Consider the following 26,191-nt stretch of genomic DNA (forward strand, 5'->3'; position numbering starts at 1 on the left):
AGCCTCCCGGCCATGTGGGTGCCTCTGGTCCCCCCACAGTCAGGCTCCAGGTCCCCTCTTGTCATGGCTGGGGGTGCCCATGGGTGCTGGTGTCCCTCTGAGAGCAGCCCAGCAGCAGAATGGGCAGTCCCCCAGAGGGGACAGGGAGAAGGTGCCACTACCAGCTTGCTGCCAAACCCTCCTTACACCAGATAGACACTTCCTCTCACACCACACCCACCATCACAGGAAGCAATTACACAATGAAAACTACTCTAAGGGAGTGAAGTATTTGCTCTCTAGCAAGTCTCTTCCAGCTGGATCCTTTTCCTGACAGATTCAGTCCCCGTTCTGCTCAACGGGTGTATACAGGAGGGTAGGGCTTTGCTTATCCAGAGGGATAATGAAACCATTGTGGGCTGGCAAAGGATGTGCGTTCTGGGGCCACCAACAACTCCAAGAATAGTGCTGCAACTTGCTCTAGAGGTCTTGGCTGAAGTAACTGTAGCCTCCTGGGCCAGTTGACTCTTCCCGGACATACTGTTGTGGCGGGAACGGTCCGACAACCGGCACTGCTCCTGGCATCCTGCACATTGAAGGGAGCAAGAGAAAGGAAAACAAGGAGACAATGTCACAAATGCTCTGAAATGTGCCAGCTGCAATCACTGCTCAGCAGGCAAGGCTGTCAGCAGAGCAACAGCCTACTGCAGCCAAGGCAACAACTTGCCAGAAAATCCTCCAAGTGAATCCTTGCTCTCTGTGCCTGTGTGTAAACAGACACCTTTAGCATGGCAGAATTAGCTGCGGCAGAGCTCAAGGGCTGCTAAAGAGCTCCCATTACAAAGCAAGCATCCTGCCTCTCTGCAGGCTGCAGAAGCTGGAACAGGACTGCACAGCTGAATCCAGAGCAGCATTCTGAAAGGGAGTTGTGTGGCTGCAACAGCTCTGACAGCAGCAGTGTCCTTAAAGAGAACATTAATGTGTGTGTTGGGAACATGTTTTCTCTCTAGAATGGGATAGTTCCTATACACTGATCTAACTGTGCTGTTTGAGAGCTGGAACTTCCCTGGGATGAAAGACATCTTCCCATCAAGTACTCCCCAGAGCTCAGGGACCAGGAGGATGTTATTGCATAGGCAGGCAACAAGAGATTCCAGCTTTCTTCCTATCCCTTCTGGGGAATTTGGCTAGGAGCCTGCCCTCCCTTCAGGTAGGATTTCCTAATACTTCTTCCTTTTAAAAAGCTTTCTAACCAACCCAGGCTCATTACCCAGGCTCTTTAAGTGAAGGCTCTTAAATTAAAGATTGGCAGTCTCCAGAACAAGTATTTTTGGTATTAATCATCTGGCAGCATAATTTTTTTCAATTAATAATATATGCAGGGGATGCCATTATTTAACTTGCCAGCTGCAAGAGTGAGTTCAGCAATACAATCCAGGTTTCTGGAGCGTGCTGACTATATGCCAAATTTTAAAACAAGCAATCCCAAAGGGGATTAGAATTGCAAGCAGATCTCCACTGAGCCAGTCCTTAATTAAATTAAAATCTCAGTTGTTAAGAGAAACTGTGTTTAATAGGTGTCAGGTTCACTGCAAAGGTCTGTGCTGAGCTGAACTATTAGGAACCAAAAGCAACTGGAGGCACTTCTACCTCAGCAGCACAACCGGGCTGTCTGCAGAGGGAGCTCCTGGAGCAGCGTCAGGACACACAGAGAGCCTGCACAGACCCTGCTGCTCTGTTTGGAAGTCAGCTGGGAACACGTGCTCAAAACTGCATTTTAGGTTATATTTAGGCCATCGATTTGAACAGCAAGGCTGGAAACACACTTAGACAAGACCATTACTTACTGATTCTTGTGTTTGAAGCCGCTGATGTGAGCTTGGTACTGCTCTATGGAGTTCAGCACTATGTTACATGTGTTGCAGGGGTAGCCCTTCCCAGCTGAAACAGACAGCAATGTTAGCACACACAGAAGCCAATCCCCTGCCTGAGCTAGAAACAAGCAAAATACTCCATCACCTGATTTATTAAACCCTAAACAAAAGACAAATAACAGCCAACAATCTGACCAGGCAGGGAGACCATAGAATCTCACTACCCCACCGTGTATCAGCCAGTTATTGCAAGGGAATCACTAAGCCAAAAAAGCTTTCCTGATCAGAACATGGTTTGTTCATCGCTAAAAAATACACACATGTTCCCTGCAAACAGTTCATAGCATCAGGCATAGTAAAAGTTTCAGATTTGGACCCCAAACCCCAAAGGCTATACTGCCTTTGCAACTCCATTTCTCTCCCATATTCCCAGTTCTGCTCATCTGGACAACTCAAAACAGAAAATAAAGAGATACTGAATTTGTAAGCTTATAACATTTCAATAAAAAAGGCAGCCAGAGGAGATTACACCCACTGTCCAGCTCCACAATGCAGCATTTTGCTAAGCCTTGCTGAGGTGCCAGCTGAGGATATTAAGCTCTGTCCTCAAGCAGTTTGGTTACAGTCAGTGGATCAGTTAACTGCCAGGGAAAAAAAAGTTTCCAACAATAGTGGTACTCGACAGGATCATTGGTTTTGTGTAACATGACAACTGCAGCTGGACTGAAAGTTCAGGAGGTCACAGATACCAAACAGGCAAGTACTGCAGCACAGGAGTCTCTAACAGGGAAAAATCCTGGCAGTTGTCCTCAAGACAGTAAGTGCTCCTAAATTTTGGGTCACTGGGGAAGGGCTCTGGTTGGGACTCTCACAGGAAAAACATTTAAATAAGGTGAAAGAGGAGATGGACTCTAGGAGTGCAGAGCAGTAAATCATTGGGAAGCTCAACTCTGGATGCAGCAGACACTTTGCCATGTGGCTGCTGCACCTCAGAAATGTCAGAATCCAGTGGGACACTCAGCTCTCAAAATGGAGCTGGATCTGAGCAGTAAAGGGCAGAGGAGCTCATACAGCTTCAGGTCTGCTTCCCTGCACCATCAATGTCAAGGTTTCTCTGTTGCAAACCCATCCAACAGGCGCATGAACAAAGTTGTCTAAACTCCACTCAACTCCAAACCACTTTTTCCCAAAGAACTTTAAGCAGGCAACCACCTCAGTGTTGCATTTGCAAAGAACACATCTTTATCTGCTGCAAGTCAGGTCCCAGCAGAGAGTTTAGGGACAACTGTGGCTGTTGGCACACAGACACAGGCAATGAGAGCAGGACAAAACATCCCTGACTGTGGCCCATCTCATCTGAGAAGCCCCTGATAATAGCCCAGCTCTGAAACCTTTGCTGAAGAGCTGAAGTGCCCTGGAGATGTGACTGAACACGCTCCCATTCTGCTGGCACTTCTTGGGACACATCAATCACACAGGCAAGGGCACTGCCCACCTACCCAGGCAAAAACACTGCCCACCTACCCAGCCTGCCTGGGCTGGGGCTCCTGCCCCTGTCAGCACCTGAGTCACACTCAAGTGGAACCATTCATCAGACCCCACTAATTAGGTGCAGAGCAGATGGGTAACGTGAGATACTGAGCACCTTTTCCATCTCCCACACGGCCACGCAATGTGGGAGAGAACATTACTTGGCTAATTGAGCCTCATTTGTCATAAGTGCTACCGGTATCTAAAGGTGGCCTGCAAAGAATTAGAATAATTAATCTTCGGCTTGTGTGGGTTTCTACGACAGAGAAAGAAGCCCTTGATGAAGATTTTAAGATGATCTGTCTACTTATTATTTACCTCAAGTATCCAGCAGGTACTAAGACTTCCTGGCCCAACAGAAGGCTGCTGGGAGGAACAAAGGAGTTTTCTGTGAGCGCCTAATGCTTTCACTGGACTCAGAGGGCTTTCATCACGTACAAGTGCTCATAAGCAGCAGATCATAAACCAAAAGAGTTTTAACTGTCTGCCTAAAGTTCCTCCTTAATAGCTCTGGGGCTTTTTTTTCCACATTCCTGCTTGCTCCAGAGAGAGCTGCATTAGTTCATCAGATGGAAGTGCCCACACAGAGGCAGAAAGGCATTCAGGGAGAAATCTTTCTGGCTTTCATGTGCTTTGAAGCAGCAGGTGCAGTTAAACCTATTCCTTCCATCTCTGGCTAGTCCCCTCAAAGACGACTTTTAAGCATCAAATGCCACTTTTATCTTTCCATTTTGGATGCAATCACCTAACTAGAAACAGTACTGGCCAAAATCCCTGGATTATCTGCACAGAGAATAAAAAGGACACGTCCCCGATTAAACAGCACCGCACAACACAACCCAAAGCCTGTCACGAGTAGCTACAGACTAAAACATCTGCTGCTGGGGGTTACAACATCAACCAAATCAATCTTGGGGTGTATCATCAAGTTCCTCATCACAAGCAATACTCCCCTGCTCCCTCCCCACACAATCTCTTGTCCAAAGGCCTGTCAGACATTCTGCTTCCCTCCCACCCTGCTCTTCAGCTGGTTATCAGCCTCCCTGTTGAGAACTCACCCATGAAGGATGATGCTGGTGCATCAGGGGTTCGCCCATAGTGTGCCATCAGCTTGTGTTTGGTCTCCTGCTTTCTGTGCTTCTTGCCTACATAGTGCTGTTTTGCCATAAGGGGGTTGTTGAAAGTGGCATGGCAGAGGCTACAGAACTTGTCCGGGTCAGTAATGTCCTTGTTCTCTTCATTAGAGGATGCAGTAGAGGTGGGGAGGGCAGCAGGGTGTTTCTGTGGGGGCACCGTTTCTGTAGAGTGAATCCAAACCCCTGATCAGTCACAGAACTCACAGGTAAAAACTACTTTATTTCACCCAAACCCACATTAAAACCAGTAACACACTATATCTAAATCCCAAACCTAGCCAATGTAAAATATCTCAATAAATTAATAATTTTGCTACCTCTTCCCTTAATGCTGCAGAATTTAAAGACATGTGGTAACATAACTCAGAGTATGCCAGGAAAACTTTCAGGGTTTAAAAAATCCAACAGATTTGCATATTTCTCCTTAACATAAGCATGACTGTATTCAAGAAACACTGGGTATGAATGAGCTTCCACCTGCTGTTATCATCTCCCAGACAGAACATGGGCACAAGCCCTTGCACAGCAAAGGGATTCTGGAAAGGATTCTGGAAGCACCGTGCAGCCACAGGACCTGATCCTGAATTCATAAGGAGTTTTGTCTTATGAGACACAGCATAAATGGGACTAGGTCTGACAGTGAATCCACAGAGGGAAGCAGCTCCCAGGGTGCCAAACAGCAGAGTGAGTAACCTGCTAGGGATCAGAGAGTTCCTCTCACCAAAGGAACACACCAGACTGCTCAGTGAACATCTTCCTGCAGGCTCCTATCATACCTAAAAGCAAGAGCTCCAAAGAACAAGAAGATCCTGGAGGTGGGCTTTGCTGTGCACACATTTTAGCAAAGTCATGAAGACGTGCTGGGACAGACATCTGCCTGGAAGATCCCAGAAGCCGGGAGTCTGGGTGACTCACAAGTCCCCAGCTTGGAATTAGCACAAGCTGCCGTTCTCAGGTGCACTCAAGGGCTGTGTTTTCCTTCTGTCCTGACCAGCTGCAGCCCCCCTGGCCCATGGCCACCCCTGCCTGCCCTGGACAGAGGGTGTCACTCCTCACCCACCAGGCCTTTCTGGCTGCTGGCAAAGGGATGGGACACACAGGCAGCTGCACAGGGGCAGACAAGGTCAGAACAAGCACATACTGACGTGTCCCCAGCTGATTTCTCCCCAGCAATCTGCAGCTCCTGAGTCTGTGAACCTCAGAGGCCACACTGTTGTAGCTGAGCAGCCCTGGGGAATTTGCCATATCAGAGTTTCACCAGTCACTTCAGTCTCTTAACATTTAATGAGCATCACACCCTGTGGCAGGCAGTTCTACATCTTAACATCACACACCTGGTCCCTGCATACAGGGATGGATACAGTGGCTGCTGCCAGCTGCATTTCCCCCAAACAAAGCAAGAAAACCCCCACACAACCTCCTGCCAATGCCAGTCCATTGAGCTGGCACAGCCAGGTCTCTGGAGGTGCACTGCTGGCTCAATCTGTTTCATGGCAAAGAGCACACACTCTTACAAGAGCTCACACTTGGGGTTCAACAAGCATCTCAACAGCCCTTTGGGACAACGTGAAGGTGCTGCAGACACTCATACCTTCTGCTTTGGGGGCCTGCTGCTTCATGTTCTTGGCATGAGTCTTGCCCAGGTAGTGAGAAGTTGCCACGGCCGGGGAGGAGAAGGTCATGTTGCAGATGGGACAACACTTGTTCCTGTCCTCCCCATTGCTGCCTTCCTGCTTGCTGTCCTGTGCACAGAGAAACACTGAGCTGCAGAGGCTGGGAAGGATCTCTGCAGGTCATCCCATCCAGCCTCCTGGTTTTGAGGAGAAACGCTACAGTTTGGGGGTCTAAAAAACAAGATCATCAAAGAGATTTGGGTGTTAAGTTGATGAAGTGTGACTAGGTAGAACTTCCATGATGCAGCATCACCCTCTCCCTCCCTGCAGAGTGCTCTTGCACCAGATTGCTGTTTTTAACCTGTTGGCAAACACTCCAGGCAGAGAGGCAGTTCTGGCCTGTTTGGGTGAAGGACAAGGTTAAGCCTGTGGCTGCCGAAATTGGACCACACAGCCTCGTCCCCTGCAAGGTGTGAACTGAGCAGCACAAACATCACTATCAGCTGGGTCATCTGCAACACAACACCAGCTGAGGAGGGAGCAGCAGGCAGTTCTCAGCCTGACACTATGTGCAAAGGCATCTGCTGTTATCCCCCAGCTCCCTGCAAATGCCAGACTTGGGGATTACAGCTGAAGCAATCATAAAAGCAGAATCTGTTCCCCAAGGGAGTCATGGGGCAGACAGATGGCTGAAAGGAACGTGGGGCCTTCACTGACCAACAGGCTCCAGCTACCAGCTGAGGAAACCTAAATAAGTAAAATAAAGAATGCTCTGGGAAGAGAATTCCTGTGGATGATGAACCCAACGTGCTCTGCATGATATGCAATGATTCTCCTGACAAGCTTTTGCTCTTGTTCTCTGTCATTTCGAGCAAGACTATCAAAAAGGGGAACATGCATTTGTTTAAATGGGGAGGACAGGCTCAAAGAGGCTGTCTGAGCAGAGAGGGAAGCAGGAACTGGTGAAACACCTGCCATTGAGTTTCTCAGTTCTCACAAAGCCCCTCGTTGACTTACAAGGCTGTGCAACTGCCTTTAGCCCTGCAGATCCCACAGGGCTGTATTTAGCCCTGGTGGATCCTGCACTCACAGAACACAAGGATGGATCAGGCTGGAAGGGACCACAGTGGCCCACCTGGTCCAACCTCTCTGCTCAAGCAGGGTCATCTCAGCACTTTGCACAGGACTGTATCCAAACAGTTCTGGAATATCCCCAGTAAGAGGAACCTCACATTTCTGGAACATCCCCATCAGTTGCTCTTCACAGGACTTAACCTCTAGATCTTAAGACACTGTAGACATTACTTATAGACATTGATCAGCTCTCCTCTCACCTGCTTCACCTCCAGCTTCATCTTCTTCCCGTGGGCACCCTCCTCCCCGCCGTGGATGGACAGGTAGCGTCTCACCTTGTTGGCGTGTTTCTTGCTCTGGGGAAAGCAGAGAAAGCCCCGCTCGGTGCGTGCCCGAGCCCGGGGCTGGGGCGGAGGCGGGGGGCTCCCCATTCCTTACCTGATAGTGAGCCAGCCGCTGGGACTCGGAGATGAGCAGGGCGCTGCACACCTTGCACTGCGCCTCGGTGAAAATGTGTCCGTTCTCCCGGATCAGCCGCTCCACTGTGGGGTGAGAGGGGTGAGACACAAAACGGGGGCGTCAGCGGCCCGGTGGGACCCCGCGACGTGCGGGCCGTCCCTGTTCGGGATGCCCGCACCCCGCAGGATCCAACCGGGCTAGAGGGCACCACGTGGGGCCCGAGCACCCGCCCGCTCCCGGTGCCGCCGCCTCACCCGCCTCTTTGCCCACCAGCGGCCCCGCAGCGTCCCCGTTGCTACCGGCCCCGTCCGCCATGGCCGCCGTCGCCGCCTCACGCCGTTCTCGCGAGAAGCCGCCCGCGCGCCCCCTCCGCGCCTAGCAACGGCGGGGCGGATTCCGCGAGAGCACCGCGCCCTCCAAGGGAGGCGGCGGCGGACATGTTGGTTGTGGGCACAGGGGCATTGTGGCAGCCCTGTGCTGGCTCGTTTATGTGGGTGTTTAAGCGACGCAGCGCATCCTTCTCTTGAGGAAGCGGCGTCCGGGTTGATATAAGGGCGAGACCACGAGCACCTTAGAACGATGTATCCGGGCCTGCTGTCCGCCAGCCACGGACATGGCGCTGCCCGCTTCAGCTCCCCGATGACCACGTGAAACGCAGCGAAGCCGCTGCCGCCATCTTGGTTGAGGGCAATGAGGCCTCCGCCGCCAACTTGAGCGCGGGTGCGGGGCCCGCCGACCGGGGCCGGTGCGGGCGACCAGGCGGGGAGGCCGCGGGCAACGGGGCGGCCCGGGCCCGGTGAGTACCTTGTGCCCTGCGGGGCATGCTGCTGCTGGGCCCCGGGCGAGCCGCGGGGCTCCCGGGGCTGCCAGGGAAACCCCTTCCCTCGCCCGGGGCCATTCTCCGGTCCCTGCCCCCGGGCTGACCTCCCCCTGGTATGACCTCCGGTCCCCGCCCGCGGCGGCCCGGGACTGGCCCCCAGCGCTGTCCCCTGGGGAAAGGACACCTTGCGTCTCCCTCTAGGGGCACTTCCTCTGTCTTTTGCCTGGAGGGATCTCAGGTGCTGTCCCTGGGGATGCCCTGGAACTCTTCCTGGACCGTCCCCTGGGGAGAGGACCCGAAAACCGGAGCTCTGCCTGGGCCGCATCCCCTGAGATCGAGGTGCTCCTGCCTCTCCTGTTCCTCTTGCCAGGCCCGGCTCCCTCCCCTTTTCCTGGGCATCCTCTGCACGCTCCCTTCCCTTAGGTTTGCCCACCTGTGGCCGATGCCCTTCCCCAGAGCTCACCCGTATCCCGCCTGGGATCCCGCATGCTTCTCCCCAGCCTGTCGAGTATCCCTGACCCCATCCTTGTCAATTTCCACGCAGTGCCCGAAGGCAGCGGGCTGGGGAAGGGGAAGGACCGTGGGTGGGTTCTGGGGCTAGGATCGCTTTCCCTCCATGTACAGGGATGAAAACATTTTCCTCCCCTGCCCTTGGAGGAGGGAGATGCTGCGGGCAGACTCGAGGGCGCTGGAGCAGGGAGCATCTCCCGAGAGCTCAGCAGCCTGTGCGGATGCGCCCGGCCATGCGTGGCCTCTGCAGCGCCCTGTCCCCTCTGTGCAGAGCCAGCTCTTTAAATGGATCAATCCTCTCAACAATTTCTCTCTCCCCGGGGCGCCGCCAGCCCTCGTGTCCTGCTCACGGAGCAGCAGCTGGGCCCTGCGTGCGGGGTCGAGCCGAGGGTCTGGGGATGGTATTTCCATGGAAGCGGATGGTGCTGACCCGCCTGAGCGCGGCGAGCGTCGTGCCTCTGCTTCCCGAGGTGGGGGGAGTTGTTTACAAAGCGACAGCCTGTGTCTCCAACCACTCAGGAACTCATCCGGGGATGAGAGTCATTCATTTTTTTTGGCTTGGTTTTTTCGAGCATTTTTCAAGCTGTCACAGCTTGGCAGGTCTGTAGCTGCAGTGTCAAGATTTAGAATTATTCTGTCGGTAATTGCTTTCTGATTCATCAAAATGATAGATGAGAGGGAAAATGACAAATAATCACAAGTTGGGGATCTTCAAGGATATCCCTAAAAATGTGACTGGAGAAGCGTGGCATGTGCGAGTTCCTTGTCAGGAGGTCACCTTTGCTGTCAGAGCGTTTACAAAGAAATTCTCTTAAATTCAGAGTTGGAAAAAAATCTGGATAACTGCAAAATGAGTCTGCAGACTGGACTGCAAAGGTAATTTTAGATAATTCAGTCTCTGGCCTTTTTCTCTTTTTTTGCTGGGTCTGAAAGCAGGTATCTTCCCCTCAGGCACTCACAACTATCCTTTCCAAGAGTGCTAAAAGCAAAATATGCTCAACTTCGCTTCCTGAAGAGGAGGTCTGTGCTCTGATGCGTGTTGTCTTCCCTCAGCTACACCAGCTTGTCTAATAAAAGCTATTACTGCTCTCCTACTCACAGCTTCAGACTAGCACAGCTACGAGTGATCTCTTACTTGTCTTGTTCCCTTAGTTACATTTTCAGAGACTCTCTTTGCCACAAGTCCCTTCATTTTCAGAAGCGTTGTGGGAGTTGTGTGGTTACATCTCTTACATCTCCTCTTTTCTCTCCTTTAAATGTTGAAGGTAGGTGACTCATCATAACTTCAGCTGATATTTCTCAGTGATCTCTTATTTAGCACAGAGGAGAAGATGTATCGCAGAGTCAGAGGAGCGATGGTGATACCAGCATGGATTGAAAACAAAAAAAAAGAGGCAGCACAGCAGTTGTTTTTTGCTGTTGCTTTTGTTGTGGGGGTAAGAAGGTTTATAGACTGCCTCTCTAAAGCCTCAGTGACCCTGTGTGGGCCCTTCTGTGCTCCTCATAGCTTATGAGTGAGTGGTCTTCCAAAGATAAGGGAACATTCTCCACCACCATGGATGTATTTCGTGGGGGCAGCTCACAGCAGCTGGGTGTGAGGCTTGGCTCATCTCCCTGAGCAGGGAGGGCAAAGAGACCATTTGGAGCAAAAGATAAAAAAATGGAGAGCGTATAGTGAGGATATTCCGACAGCACTGGAGTTCAGCTTAGCTGGAACTGAACAGCTTTGTTTTTCAAGAGCCAGTGCTTCACCAAAAGCCGTGCTTGTTTTTATTTTCCCTTCCTTTAATGGCTCCAAATCCTGACAGAAGGCAGGATTAAATTAGATATTAGGAAGAAATTCTTCCCTGTGAGAATGGTGAGATACTGGCACAGGTTGTCCAGAGAAGCTGTGGCTTCCCCATCCCTGGGAGCAACCAAGGCCAGGCTGGACAGGGCTTGGAGCAACCTGGGATAGTGGAAGATGTCTTAGAAAGGGTTTGGAATGAAATGATCTTTAAGGTCCCTTTCAACCCAAACCATTCTATCATTCCTCAACAGACAAGCACTGGAGGACTGCAGAGGTCCTTGCAGTCACTTTGGCGCCGTGACTGCCCATTTGTGCAACCTTCTGCTTTCAGAGGGCTCAGCAAACCTTTGGTGCAAATCATGACTCACCAGGATAATCACCTTTTGTCTCTGGGCGTGTGTGTGCAGTGTGCATGTATTTGCAGAAGGAAGGCTGCAGATCGTGGGGAGGCAGCGTGGTTGTTCCTCACCTTGCTGCTCGGACTGTAGATGGAGCAATGCACTGCTGTTCTCGGCGCTGATGAGGATTTTGGCCTCCCTTAGTGTTTCTCTACGCCGTGGCTGTTTGCAATTTTGTGGTGTTACAGAGAAGGGTTTGGCTCTGTCCTGGGTGATGCAGGGTTTCTGTTGCATCTTCTCTGACTCTTATTTTAGATCGCTGCACACATCTGAGCTATTTCAGTGATCTTGAAGGAAGGCAGAGTGATTCTGGGGAAGGACACTGGTCTGGGAACCGGCCAGCTTGACTTGCATTTCCAGCTCTGCTGTTCCCTGATGTGGAACCAGGGGCTTGTTGTTCAACCTCTGTCTGCTCATGTTTAATTGAACTTCAGCAGAGCTGGTCATGCTCAGCCTGCTTTGTAAGGCTCTTTTACATCACAGTTCAAGAAGCACTGAATGTTATTGTTGAGCTACCAGGCAAAGAGCAAGCATAGGCAGGAAAGGGTGATTTAACTCCGTGCCATCCTGCTGCTCTCCTTTACTGAGATCTCTTCCCAATCCTCGCCTCTGAGCTCTTATGGATCCAGACAGCTAATGCTTGCTGTGCATCCCTCTCCATCAGTCTGTGGCTGCCAAGGCAAGGGATGCTGAAGTACCAGTTTGCATTGTGTGGGCACCTGCTCTCAATTGTTCCGTGCACTCAGGTTTGCACTAATAACACTCAGCAGGTTGCTCGCTGCTCTTTAAGCGCCTTCGTTAATGCGGATGGTTTGGGCATGTCTGGATGGAGTTCTTCCGGAGGCTGCTGCTGCTCATTGAGAAATCCACGCTGCCAGATAAACCTGTTGTCTTGTTTCCAGCCTGCCTGCTGCCATTGTCTGTGTTTTCCCTGTCTGTAGTGCTGGAGCAGCCATGCACTGAGCTGTGCAGACGGCAGGACAGCATCCTTGAATGCACAATGCCTTTCCCCCTGCTTTTGTCAAATACAAAAACTGACAAAGGGCTGTGCTGTGGTGGTTTCTTGGTCTGGTGTGCAAATGTCAGCTTGATCCACTGCCACAGCCTGGTTTGTTTTGGTCAAGATGTGGGGCTGAGGAGGGGAGGTTGTGTTGGAGGGTGGCAGACCCGCTGTGAAGTGATGCTGTGGAGGAGTTTTCTGATGGGCTTTTAGAGGAAAGCCTCATTGCTTTGGAACGAGGCATTCAGAGTGGCTTTGGTCTGTGTTGCTGTTCCCCTGAAACCCCTTTTTAGCAATCAGCTGTAATAAAGTGTTCTTAACTAGATGAGTGGTGACTGGTGCATGTGGCTCCCAGTAACACTAAATCCACCACGCTTTGTAATAAAGTTTCAATGCCTGGGGTCTTTTGCCTAAAAATAGCAAAAAAAAAAAAAAAGTGCTAGGGGAAATCTAAATCAGAAGGAAACAAATGGCTTTTAATCTTTCCCTCTGTTTCAGAGTGAAGGATGCCGAGGAGGAAGAAGCCTGCAGAGGGCCTGGAGTCTCGAGGTCAGGATGAAGAGGAAGAGGAGGAAGAGAAGAAGAACCCAGCCAGTGCCAGGAAGAAGCGCAGTTTTGTGGATGCATTTATTGTTATATCCGACAGTGATGGAGAGGTCAGTGATGGGTTGGGGTGCCCAGAGCCTGGGCTGGGCCCTGCTGCTGCAGGACGGTGCCAGAGCAGCCCTTGCTGTCGTGCTGGGGTCAGGCTTTGCACAGAGGGTCCTGTGCTGTTCCTTTTCTTACATATGAGATGAATCAAATCCTATTTGACTAGGAAATGAATGGTGTGCTTCATGAGGGTGAGTTATGAGTCTGGGATTTGATAACCAAATCCTCTCAGAACTGAATCTGAAATGTAATTTAAAAGTAACCTTTCCTCAATCCCTTTACAAATCTTTTTTTTCATAATTTTTGTTTGATTGATTTCCAGCTAAACCTTAGCAACATGATTCTGTATTATGTGCAAATAGATAAGAAAATGATTCAGAACTCGGGCTTGTGAGTAGCTCAGAGACAGGCAGTGCCTGGTAAACTGATTCTGAATTACAGGAGCCTGAGTTTGTAACCCAGCTCCAAAGGGTGTAAAGGTGAATGTGGTGTGGGAGTGCCTGGCTAAGGCATCAAGGCTCAGTCGGCTTATGCACATCAGCATTACCCTCAAGATTGAAATGTCTGTGTTGGTTACACGGCATGAGCATGGGAACTCCTGCCTGGGGGAAACCCAGAGCCCTCAGAACCTGTGCCTGACTGAGTGAGGCTCACCAGAGGAAATTATTACAATCAGTTTTTTATGTGTGACTCGTACGGCTTTGCTCTGTCTTGCTGGTGATTGGGGATCCTAAGCTGCTTTTTGTAATTCCACCATTTTCAAAAGCATTTCAGTTCACTCTCAAGCTGTAGATCTTAAATCAGGTCCCTTTTGCTCCCACATCTGCAGTGTGCTGCTCTCCAATAAGGCGATTATCATGTGAGGAGGGGAAAATCACTAGAAATAAACAGTAAGAAGCTGTAGGGCAAACAATATTGGATGTTTTTTCTTCACATTGTCTGAGTTCTTTCCCATTGGGAAATTCCCTGAAAGAAATGGAACATATGGCAGTAATAGTTCAGTGGGGTTAAACCCTTAGCTCTGCAATATGCTAAGTTAACTTCAGATGTCTGCTGCATCACTGGCCTTTATTGTGAAACCTATAAGGAAAAAAGAAATCAGCAGCTATAAGAGCTGCTGCAGTACATAAAAGATCAGGACCTGTTATTGTCTGCAATTATTCATCTCAATGTGCACGTATCTGAAAAAGAGGAAACAAACGTCTCTTAAAACACATCTATAAAAAGGTTAGGCTCCCTCACTGTTCTCTAAGTTTGTCTATAAACAATAAATTCTGATGGCATAATCGGTCATATTACAGAAAAGGATATGCTCAGAGAGGCCGTTAAAGAGCCAATTAGGTTGTGTTTAAGTGACAACAGTTCAGTCAGTTGAATGAGTGGATTTATTCACTTCACTCTCTTTCTGTGAGTCATCAGCTTCCAGATCCAGTGCCACAGTCTCTTGTCGTGTTGTTTTCTGCAAAATCAAACGCAAAACTGATTTACTTGGGATCTCAAAAAAATAACTGTCTGCCTTCTGTAACTGTCTCGGCTCTTCTGTGTACATCAAGTTGAATTTCAATTTTGGACGTTGTAACTGTTGTTCTTGCACTGGTAAGACCTTGTTGTGTGTTCAAAAAGAGGTGTGGGAAGCTCAGATCAATAGCAATTTTAGAGAACAATATATTCTCAATTAATCTTGCATCTGTTAGGACATGGTTCCTTATGAATCAAAAGCTACAAGGACAATTTGGGCATCATTGATTCGATGGCTTTTTTCCTTGGCAGTCTCTTGGCAGGTATCTATAGAACAAGTCCCTAGTTCTGCTTCCAGACCAGCAGATCTTGTAGCAGCTGCACCTGGAAAGCCTCCAGCTTCTCACTTTTGATGATCTTTGGCAGACTGCCTCTCCCAGGAATTTTTCAGTCATGCTGGATTATCAAGCTCATCCATGTTATTTTGCCAAGTTCCCTTTCTTTGCTCATGTCTATGCTGTGGCATCTGCAGAGCTGCATCAGAAAAAAGTTTTCTGGACGTGAGGCTTTCTGATATCTGCTATATATAATCCTGGATTCGGGGAACACTTCTCTTTTTTTGGAAAGGGTCAGACAAAATAAGAACAGTCTCCCTGGCTTTGTGGAAGCCAGAGGAGATGACCTTCTTTGTGCAGACTGTGTCTCTGAAAATGCAGACATGCCGAATGAGTAGAGTGGTTCTCATCTCCCTTGGCTGTTTAATCCCACTGGGAATTGGTTGTCTGTGCCAGAAGATGGATGTTCATTCACAAATACACAATATTTCAAGTAGTGCCCAACAATGCTCTCTGAGCATGACCATTCCTGGTCTCCTGAACCTCATGCTTGCATTGGGCTGTTGGTTTGACCCCTGAAGTTATGTCTTCCAGATGATTGTTCCTGAGCACAGAGCCTGGCCAAGCATGAACTCTGAGCACAGCCCAAAAGTTGTGCTGACCTGTTAGACCGATCTGCAGCCTTTAGTGCAGTTGATCCTCACATGCTGCTGATCTGGTCTGGGACCTTTTGGAAGGGTCTTTTGCCTGGATAGATCCTTTGGGAGCTTTGAGAGTACCTGCCTGCACTTAGAAAGTTGGCATCAAGTCTCACATGCTTTTTCTGCCAGATCCATCAGCTCTGCCAGCCCTCAGGGAACATATGACAAGACTCCAGGGTGATGGTGCCATCTATTTCTGCATGGCCTGTCTTCCCTTCAGTGTGGAACATCCCTTTGCCTGAGTGTTCCTGTGTTTGGAGATGCTCACAGTCTGGGTAACCAGCAGCATGTGTTGGTTTTCCAGATCAGATTTTGGCTGTTTAGGCATTGGCTAATACCCAACCACTGCCCTGTTTCCATCATCTGTGACAGTGGACACTCACCTCAAGACCATGCATCTTGCTGTGGAGAGGGTGGCACTGGAAATGTCACAGCCAGGATGGCAGTGCCCACCTGTCATAGTTGAATCCCATCCAGCAGCTAAGTACCAGGCAGCTGCTTGCTCACTCCCACCCCATGGCAAGGAAGAGAATCGTGGGGAAAAAAGTAAATCTCGTGGGTTGAGATAAGAACAGCTTAATAATTGAAACAAGATAAAATATAATAATACTATTAATAATCCTAATGATAATATCAAGAATAATTGTAATGAAAAGAAGGGAGAGAGGAACTGCTTTTCATCAGGAGCTGTAGTGATAGGACAAGGAGGGATGGGTTCAGACTGAAAGGGGAGAAATTTAGGTTAGATATATGGAAGAAATTCTTCACTGTGAGGGTTGTGCAGCACTAGAAGAGGATGCCCAGAGAGGCTGTGGATGCCTCATCTCTGGCAGTGTTCAAGGCCAGGCAGTGAGCAACCCAGTCTTGTGGGAAGTGTGCAGGACAGGAGGGTTGGAATGAGATAATCTTTAAAGTCCCTTCCAACCCAAACCTTTCCATGATTCAGTGAGTAAAACCCAAGAGGAAGCAGTGGCACAATGCAGTTGCTCACCACCCTCTGACCAGTGCCCATCCAGTCCCTGAGCAGCAGTCGGTGTCTCCCAGCCAATTCCCCCCTGTGCATACTCTGGCCATGAGGTTCTGTGCTGTGGAATTTCCCTTTGCCCAGTTCCCCCAGCTCCTTGTGCACCTGCTCACTGTCAGAGCACAGCAAACTGAACAGTCCTTGATTTAGAGCAAGCACTGCCTGGCACCAACTAAACCATTGGTGTGCCACCAACATTATTCTTGTACTAAATCCAAAACACAGCACTGCACCAGCTCTAGGAATAAAAATAACTTAATCCCAGGACACCACCTCACACCACTGACCATTGGAGCAAAGCAGAACCACACAGGAGTTTGCTGCAGTGCCCTGCTGTCTCTGTGGGCTCTGCTGCTACCAAGGGACCCAGTGCCTCCATCTCCCAGGGGAGAATGCAATGTGAGTTGGTTCTGGAGGAGGCTTCATGGCTCTGCTGAGCTCACTTGTTGAAAATCAGATTGATCTGAATCCAGGCTCCTCACAGCCCAGTAAAGCCCCTTTTCCTACAGAGCCCTCTCTCCCTGTGTCAGGAACTGCATATCCTGGCATGAGCCTCGTTGTGTCTTCTTGTTCATCTCCACTTCCAGCAGGTTTGTTCTAATGAGCTGAAAGAGCAAAGCTGAAACAGATTCTGAACTGAAGTCAGAGACTAATAAAGTAGGGTGTGATATTAATTTCAGCAGCAGCCTTGGCAAGAGCCAAACATGGTAATTCCAAGATCTAATTGGCTTTTAAAAATAAATTAGTCTGGTTTTCATCTGCATATTTCCCATGCAGGATGTGTGCTGTTTGGCTGTGCCCTATTGTTAGATGGTCCCAACTGCTGTTGAGCAGTAAAATTACCCAGACCTTTTGACTTTGCAGTCTGCGCTGTTAGGGGTGGAGACATTCTGCTGTAGCCTTTTCTTCCTTGAGTCAGTAGAAGCTGATTTCTGTGGTTTATCATGTGGATTTGAGGGAGCAGGATGTGGGATGCTGGCTACTGGCTTCCATTTATGGGCTTTTAGAAATGACTGGAGCTGTATCTGTTTCTGCTGGCAGAGTCAGGTTCTCTTAAGTGTGTGCAAAAGCATTTTTAAAATGGGAATTTGATTTCCTGCTGTCTGGTGAAACCAAGCAGGTTACAAAAACAAGGAAGAATAATAGTGGCTGCCTTCCACTAAATGTGTGGAAGACTTTGGAAACCTGTCTATTTCTTCATCTGTGTACAATGCTGACAGGGAAATTGCTCATAAGAGAGCATCATAAATTAAAGTGCAGAGCCTGACACACAGGAAGAGAACTTGGGTTCCTTCTGGCCATTATGCCTTGAATTGACAGCAGAGGAGGAGGGGTGCTCTCCTGGCTGGCACTGAGCAGAGGTGTGCAGTCCCTACCTTGCTTCCACTACAATAATTAGTTTCCCTTGGAAGATATGTGTATTGGAGATGACCTTGTAACTGAGAGTATTGGCTGCAGTTTGGGAATATTTTAATTGATTAAGATTATTTTTGGACTAGTGATCTTATTAGAAAGGCAGTTGGTTGAGAGGCCCCTTGAGTTCCTATTATCCTTGTAGATAGATGAGCATTAAAAGGTTGGGTCAGGAGGAGCAGGCCCTGTTGTCTTCTCTGAATTTTCTTGGCCCCTTCTGTTTCTACCATCCCCGCCTGCATTTATGCAGAGCACTCTGGGGCCTGTGGGGCTCTCTCCCAGCAGAGGTACAAACAGCCATAAATCCTAATTAAAAGGTATGTTTTATTTTTCTGAGTTTAAAACTAAAAAAGATTTGAGAATTCTTGGAATTGAGATGTGTGTATATATTTTGGCCCATCAGGATTAATTGGATTTGCTTCAGCGGTTCACTGTAGCGTGGCTGCTCAGTAGAACGCTGCTGAGCAATTTAAACATCTTTCTCGAATGTATGAGGTTCCTACAACAACGTGTCCTGCAATAATTTTGCTCCTGCCACTGATGTAAATGTTGAGATTGTTCAGGAGCAGCACGGGGAAGCGAGGCACGTACTTGGCTGTGCCCTGGGTGTGAGCAGTGTGTCCGGCACTCTGCTCCCCTCGGGAGCCCTGGAGGTGCTGGAGCCCCACGTTGTGCCCTGGTGGGAGTTGTGAGTGTGCCTCTGTGCACAGAGCAGGCACTGCCAGCCCTGCAAAGTTTGGTGTGCTCATAAATCACACCCGTGCCCTGCAAGAGAGCTGCAGATGAGAGTGTCAGGGTTGACCTTCCAGCAAGTGCAGGAGTGGTGAGGGGAAGATTGATGCCTAGAGAGAAGAGCTGGGGATTTACAGAGCGTGTTAGGATTAAATTGCCCCTGCTTTAAGCTGGGCTGGGTTTAGCATTGTTAGGCAGGGTTTTGGGGGAGGGCAGGAGAGCTATTGCTGAACCTCCTCCAGTGTATAACCCTAGTGCAGTCCTGGTGTGATCCCACGGGCTGTTCCCCGTCCCCTGAGGTGGGAGCAGCCCACGAGGTCAGCATGGGGCTGTTGCTGCAGACCCAGGCAGGGCAGTTTGGGGTGGGAGATCCCATGGTTTATGGAAAGCTGTGGAGAGGGACACCATGCCAGGGCTCTGGAAGAGAGAGGATTTCACCTCCTGAGCAGGAGCTTGGGATCCATCTCCTAGGAAGAGAGACGCTGGGTGTGAAGCAGCCTTTTGGAGACACAGTGGCAGATCTTGGAAAGGGGGTACCTAAACCAGTCTGTGTGGGGAGGAGAAGGAATCACTCACAGAAAAAAACCCTTAGGCAGAAGCATGAGTGTGTGTGGGCTTGCCAAGCATGATTGCTGCTGTGTTGTGAGGTGATTCTTAAGTCAGTGGAAGTGAGGAATGGTGTAGGTATTAGGGCATGTAAAAGCTGTAATGTATTAAGGTTTCAGGAAACCACCTAATAGTATGTCTTGCAAAATCTTAGTTAGATAAATAATTTAATTTGGTCTAGATAGCAGCATTCCTGGATTGAAACGCTGCTAAAAGACTGTCAGTAAGAGCTGCTGATGAACAAAGGAGAGGCTCATCTGGGGGAGATGTAAAGCTGAGGCCAAGAGGATCAATATTAGGTCTGTGTGTCTTTTAACATCCTCATTAATGATCTGTAAGAGGGAGCAAGTGGTGTATATAGATTAATAAAATCTACAGATAACACTAAAGCCAGAGATGTCTTCAACAAAACTCAGCACACAGATGCAGTCTGAAAGACTTCACAGGTTCAGAAACATGGGCAAGGGATAAAAGAAATGGATGACACTCAAAAATAATCACTACATCTGTTTGTGTGAAAGTAGCCCAAGCCATGTGCCCCTCCCTGAACCCTTCTCTTGGCACAGGAGGTGGAGTGAGGCACAAGCATGTGGCCCATGTGTCTCCTGGCAGCAAAACCCAATGTAGCTGCAGAGGGAGCAGTGCAAAGCCATCCTGGCCAAGCGTGGGTCTCTGCCTGAAACACTGGATTTGATTCTAATCCTACCTGATTTAGAGACACAAATTGGAAGGGGTCCAGTGCCAGCCTTGGGGTAATGTGTGTGCCCTTGCCTAAGCTGTTAGGACAGCAACTTACAGAAATTTGTGTCATTTAAGCCTGTGCCCATTTGTGCTGCAATCCTTGTGCTTAAAGCAGCACACATTTAAGTTGTTGGTGGGAGTATTGTTCCAGAGAGCCTCGAGACAACAAGTTTCTCAAGTATTCAAGTTTCAAAAATGAAATACTTTTGGCAATACTGCCCAAAGAAGATGTGGATGCCCCTCAAAGTGTTCAAGGCCAGGTTGGATTGGGCTCTGAGCACCCTGATCTCGTGGAAGGTGCCCTTGCCCATGGCAGAATTGAAATTAGATAATCTTTAAAGTCTCTTCCAACTCAAACCATTCTTTGATTCTATGAATACAATGAGAGAATAGCATGAGGAAGAAATACAGCTGGCCCTCCTGCCCTCAGGCTGCATTGGTGTGGGTCTCCAAAAATGACTAGGGATTCTGGTTTGGACCACCTGAGATTGCCTGGCCTTAGTACTAGAGGCTGCATGGCAGGAAACAGCCCTGGCTTGCAGGTGTGTGATGCTTAGTTATAAAAAGGTTCTGTTTTTCTCTTTTGAGTGCTTACAAATATCAATGTTTTAGCAAGGCCAAACAAATTCTCTCTAAAATCATGGGTAGCAGGTGCAGTGCATGGTGGTGACTGGCATGAAGTCTATTGTCTCTCCTACTTCTCTGTTTATGTCAGTCTGTAACTCTTTTTGCTCGTTATGCTTATCACACAGCTTTTAATAGTTACAGAATGTGTTTGAATTACGTTTGAAATTCAAATTTCACTCAAATAGACGCTTGTTCTTGAACCAGTGTTTGTGTCTGAGTAGTTGGGGGGAGGGGGCTGGTAGTATTTCTTACATACTGCATGCACTCACCATGTTCTTTTCCATTGCAGCAGGAGCCAAAGGAAGAGAGTGGCTTGCAAAAGAAGAGAACAAAGCAGCTGGATCGAACAAAGTTTGCTGCTAAAAGAAAAATTGCACGTACGTCTCGACTGTGGGGCTGGGTCTGGTGCTGAGCAGCTTCTGCTCTTTGTGTTAAGAGATTATTTCCCTTGCAGAAAGGCTGTGACATGGCTGGGGATGCAGAAAAGACCCTTCACAGGGCTAAATTTTGTACTTCCACAATCAGTGTGCGAGGGTGTTGGTACCTCACCGGGTTCAAAGCTGTCTGAGGCTGATGTGAAAGCGCCGTCAGTCACAAACTGCATTCCTGTCCAGGCCCCTCTGCTCCTGTCTGTCCCTGAAACATCACCGTGCTCTGACCCGACAGCTGCCGCTCAGGAAGGATCTGAGTCGCAGCTGACAGTTCTCTGAAATCATCAGCTCACACTGTGGGGGCAGCCAGAGCACCAGCAGCGCTGGGCATCATAAGGAAGGGTGTTAAGGGATTTGGTTGATGTAATTTTGCTGTTACATAAAGTGTTGGTGCACCCTTGTCACAGCGCTGTGTGCAGTGCTGGCCTGTGCATAGCAAGGACACAGTGGTGCATCAGCCCAAGTCATGGAGGGGTAGAACAGCTGCCTGGTGAGGAGAGTCTGCAAAGATTGGGGCTGCTTTGTTAGGAGAGAACGGTGGGATCAAAGTTCCCATTGGGAAGGCAATGCCTCAGCTGAGCACAGAGCTGTTGTTTACCAGCTCATGGGGTGTATCAGTGCAAAAAGCAAAAAATAGATGGGTTTAAAATGGGTGAAGGACACTCATGCTTCACACAGCATGGGGTGAACTCCTGGAAGTTTGTGTCACAGGAGGTTGTGGAGAGGTCAGCATCAACTGCTTTAATAAGGGATTAAATGCATTCATGAACAATAAATCTGTGAACAGATGCTAAAGGCTGGGATGTTCCTGCTCATATTCTGATGTACAGGCAGAAGGGCCCACTGAGCATGGCCACCATACCTCTGCTCCCTGTACAGCCCCACATATTACAGCTGCCAGGCCCCAGAGGGTCCCCACTCGTGTTCCTGTGCTCTGTGAGGCAGTGGTCCATCCAGCACATAAAATTTAGGACTTTTTTAGAATGGGAAGGATGTTGCCTCCTGCAAAACCCAAAGCAATCACTGAACAAAATGGAGCACGCCAGTGCTCCGCAAGCAGCAGCAGTTGGGCTTGTCAGTCCTCACAGGGCTTGTGTGAATTAAATTGTTTTTAATAGAGGCCTAAGGCCATAGCACAGAACAGCCCAGCTCTTTGTGGGAGCTGCAACCCACTGTGCATGTCAGTGTTGAGCAAGTGAGATAGCAAAGTCAGAGATGGGAAAAGAGTTCTTTTTCTCATTCTTCTTTTTCTCCCAAAGGAAACAGAGCACCAAATTAAAGCTGAAACCCCTCCTTGGAGATGCCACTAAAATGTGACCAAGCATATGGTGCTAAGAGCAGGGATCTGCTGAAGTTGGATATCCTCGTTGCATCATTGAGCATGTAGGGTTTCAGGAGCTGGTGCTGTGCAAAAGGTGTTCAGTGTGCTCCAGAAAATCCACAGGAGACAGGGCCGGCTCTCCAGACGTTGTGTAACAGAGGAGTTCTGCTGTGTTTCTAGATGTTGAAATTATTAATAATAGCTTTTCTTTTCCTGGGGCACAAGCTGCCTTTTTTTGTTGCTTAGTGTGCTCGTCTGAGTTTGGGGGTGCTTGGCACCACACAGTCAGCGAGCAGGGGCTTATTTAAGCACGTGTGATGGTGGGGCTGTTCTCATTTGTGGGAAGCTATAATTAGACTTTTGGTGTTTGCTTTTAGGCAAATTAAGACTTGAAGTAGTAATTATTTTTCCCAGTGTCTTTAAATAAATTCTTTGAATTGCGAGGCAAATTGGTCTTTTGTAAAGATTGGGTGCTCCTGGGTAAAGCAAGTTCTTTCTCCTCAAAACTGGAAAATTTCGGATATTGGCAGGCACTCGATATGAAGCGTATCCTCCCGTTTTTGCTTTGTTGTGGTTTTATTCATTTTAACCTAGAGCCATAACTAAAATATATCTGTGACGTTTCATCCTGACAGGATAAATGGAAATACAAAACCTAAAGAAGTCTCTCTCTATTTCCAGAGGAAGTCAGTGCTTTAAAGCACATTTGAATGTTTTTACTGTAATTGAGCTTTGGATATGTAAAAATACTGAGATCCCGCACTTCTGTTATTTTTGAGTAAATCTCTTATTAGTAAGTGTTATAACTACAACTAGTGGGGTTTTGCATCTAATTCACTTTGCGAATGTCAAAATGGAACATAAATCGCTTTGCAAATTGCCGTATTAGCATTTAAAAAGGCTCTGAAATGGTTTAATTTGTTTAGGGCTGCCGTATCTCAAAAACAGTTTCTCTCTGACCCCTCCTTGCCATCTGCGGGTCTCCTGGATGCCCCGGTCCCCAGAGGGGCGCTGGGATTTCCTGCCGCGTTGGGATGGACCTGTGACAAGAGGATTTTGGAGTGTGAGATTCCCAGTGCCGGTGCTTCCCCCGGGAATGGGCCCCTGCAAGGCAGGCGAGTGATGAGTGTGAGCTGAGCATCGCTCCAGATGGAGAGGGCTCGTTTCTCCTGGGATCTGCGGAGCCCCCGCCACACGCTCTGAGCTCTCTCCCCAGCTCTGTTTGCACACAGTGGTCGGGGGCTAACGCAGCACTCTGCGTTTCTAATCATCATAAATTATGACGGCTGCAATCAGCATCAAGTTTAATAAAACACACGGTGCTGAGAAGTGATCAGTCCTGGAGCATGAAATACTGTCAGCTTCACTTAAAGCAGGTCGGGTCTGCTGGAAGGCACGAGCAGAGCTGCTCTTTGCTCTCCCCACAGTAATGCCAGGTGGATTTTAAACTCGAGTTTTCCCCATCTCCAGAGCACCTACTCAACTGGAACCTGCACTAAGTGCATCTTGTTTGTCACTGGTTTCTTTGCCAGAGGCAGCATTTGTCTGGCACATTCCCTGTCCCCAGAGGGGAAATTGCTGTGCCAGGGAGGGAGAAGAAAACAAAATGTACAGCAGTAACTCGCCAAAAAATGTTTCTTTTTATTAAGCTTCATGGATGTTGATAGCCTGAACTGGCAAATGTTCAGGCCCCTGTTGAAGCACGTGGAAAGTCGTGTGTTGCAGGGTGCTGATCATGTGCACCAGTTTTCCTGCACATGTCTGAGTTTACAGGATCTAGCCTGGTTGCTGCGATGGTTTAGGCAGGAAAACAAATCAGCACACACTTTCTGAATGCTTGGAAGGTGTTTGGTGTAATGGGAAAAGAAAAGACTGTAGGTAGCACTAAGTGATATGGTCTGGATGACACGGTGGTGATTGGTCAAAGGTTGGACTCAATCTCAGTGGTGTTTTCCAACCTAATTGACTCTGTGATATGCTGCTTAATGCTGCTGTTCTTGGGGCTGGGAGCTTTCTCCATACACTGGACTGTGCTTTCCATTAAAGAATGGTGTTTTGTTTTTTTTTTTTTTGCCCTGGTCCCTCCTGGCTGTAACATCATTGAGTGACTTTGTCCAAGGACAAAAGATCCCCATGAGCCCTGAAAGCGCTGCAGTCTGCTTTCCCTTCAACCCCTTTCTTAATTTTCAAATAAATTACCCCGCTGCCCCAACCCAAACCAACAACCTGCAGCTAAGTGCTGTTGTAGTAGGACACATAAAGGAATCTGAAGGTAATCAGTCCAGAAATGCTTCAGCCCCTGCTTGGGTGAGGGAGCAGGAGGCTGCCAGCATCCAGGAGCTGGGGGAAGGGCAGAGCTGTGCTCTGTGGATGCTCCTGCTTGCAGCAGCGCTGTCATGGACGGGCTGCAGCACGGCCGGAGCGCGGCTGCACTGCTGTGTTGGGGAGGGCAAGGGGTAGAAAATGGGAGCCTGCAACCTGTGAATGCAGCTTTATCCAGCCTGTCTCTGGAGCTGGCTGCAGTGAGGGCATGTTGTGTGCCTGGGCAGCCTCCCTGTTCAAATGGCATGTCTTAAAGATGTTGTAGCCGTCGGAGAGCGCGAGCCTTTGGTTCATGCATGAGATGGCGCGTGCAGGATTCTGCCTGGAGGAGGGAGCGGGTTCTGAAGGAAATCTGTCAATTTGTTTCAAGTGAGAAGATGTATTTTTTCAGCTCCTGAGAGTGCTGTTGAGTTGTTTTTCAAGCTGCACTCCATTCTGCAGGCATTGTATATTTTAAGCAGAGTGAAAGTGTTGGATTGAATCTCAGTAAATAAGTGTTTTCCAAAGTAACTAACTGCTTTGTTTCTACATAGCCAGTCTAGACTTTTGGTTTGATTGGAGCGAGGAATATTTCAGGAATAAATTTTCTGCTGAAATAGCAGTTACAACTGTAGGAAACCTGTTTCCCATGCATGACTGACTTAGTGATGCAGTAGAGTGGTGATGTGAGCAGAAGGGGGTTGTATGCATGTGAAATATCCTCTATAATATCACCAAGCAAGTAACATTATCCTCCACAGAGCTTTCCACCTGAGGCTCGGGGTGAAAAACATGTAGCTCTTTTTCTCTTGATAGGTCTCCTGTGGTATTGCAGGTATTTGTGTCAGAAGACAATGAGTTGTGCTGCTCAGTTAGTAAAAAAGTCTCTTAAAGATGTGTTGTTTATCCTGCTTTGCTGCTGAGCCTAGCCAATACAAAAATGAGCACACTTCAGAAATCTGTCCTTTTCCTCTCTCCTTGAACATGCATTCTGCAGCTGCAGTGTGTGTTGTTTGATGGCAAATAAAATGTCATGTTGCAGTTAATATACTCGGGGAATGGGAGCTTAGATTGCTGTAGAAACCTGAGGTGAAGTTCCTGACCTGAGTTACCTTTCTCATTTAGTGTTGCCTGCTCCAGTTTTGTTGACACCTTTCCAGGACAGCTGAGGTTTAGATGATTTTCTCTGCATTCCTCCTGGGAAGGTGGGGCTCTCACCCATTCCTCCCTACATGCTGGATGTTCACTGAGTGTTTACATACACCTGCAGCTGTGACTTGACATTATCCTGTTTCTTCTGCTGTAGAGATGACTGAAGAGGAACAATTTGCACTGGCCCTGAAAATGAGTGAGCAAGAGGCTAGACAAGTGAACTGTCAGGAAGAGGAAGAGGAGGAGCTCTTGAGGAAGGCCATTGCTGAGAGCCTTAGCGTAAGTGCACTTCTGTGAAGAGGCTCACCAGGGTTCTTAGCAACATTGCTGTCTCTGCTTGCTTTACCATGCTGCAAAAGAAAGTTTTACTGGGGGACATAAATATTCCCAGCACAAACTGGAATGACAGCAGCTGCAGAGTGGTTGCTTTGTCCTGTTCCTAGTGAGAGGAACATGAAGTCTAACCCCAGCTGTCCCTATTTTGGGGTACAGAGTTCTGATTTGGGATAGGGAGAT

At 48.6% G+C, this 26,191-nt stretch overlaps 2 protein-coding genes across 8 annotated transcripts in view; one reads left to right on the forward strand and one right to left on the reverse strand.

Annotated features, from left to right (window-relative positions):
* Window positions 1–255: 255 nt before the first annotated feature.
* Window positions 256–8,988, reverse strand: ZNF346 (zinc finger protein 346). 2 transcript variants are annotated; one of them, XM_014264713.3, is made up of 7 exons: window positions 8,949–8,988; window positions 7,645–7,748; window positions 7,467–7,562; window positions 6,111–6,261; window positions 4,442–4,681; window positions 1,827–1,920; window positions 256–565 (listed from the first exon to the last, which is right to left on the reverse strand). In XM_014264713.3, the coding sequence occupies exons 1-7, from the start codon at window positions 8,971–8,973 to the stop codon at window positions 460–462; spliced, it is 816 nt and encodes a 271-aa protein (XP_014120188.2). In that variant the 5' UTR covers window positions 8,974–8,988; the 3' UTR covers window positions 256–459. The 2 variants fall into 2 exon arrangements, with proteins under 2 accessions (XP_014120188.2, XP_005483799.1); XM_005483742.4 differs by lacking the exon at window positions 8,949–8,988 and adding an exon at window positions 7,920–8,079.
* The window catches only part of UIMC1 (ubiquitin interaction motif containing 1), a 39,688-nt gene continuing 21,569 nt past the window's right edge, over window positions 8,073–26,191 (forward strand). For 4 of the 6 annotated variants that reach the window (XM_005483739.4, XM_005483741.4, XM_074552341.1 and 1 more), the window contains exons 1-4: window positions 8,074–8,461; window positions 12,681–12,838; window positions 20,760–20,847; window positions 25,830–25,954. In XM_005483739.4, the coding sequence (XP_005483796.2) occupies window positions 12,689–12,838; window positions 20,760–20,847; window positions 25,830–25,954 (363 nt within the window). In that variant the 5' untranslated portion in view covers window positions 8,074–8,461; window positions 12,681–12,688. Of the gene's footprint in view, window positions 8,462–8,674; window positions 8,825–12,680; window positions 12,839–20,759; window positions 20,848–25,829; window positions 25,955–26,191 lie in introns of those variants that run through there. The other 2 variants (XM_005483740.4, XM_074552339.1) reach the window with 2 other exon arrangements.

The sequence above is a fragment of the Zonotrichia albicollis genome, chromosome 15, assembly GCF_047830755.1.
Source record: "Zonotrichia albicollis isolate bZonAlb1 chromosome 15, bZonAlb1.hap1, whole genome shotgun sequence".
Taxonomy (NCBI): Eukaryota; Metazoa; Chordata; class Aves; order Passeriformes; family Passerellidae; genus Zonotrichia; species Zonotrichia albicollis.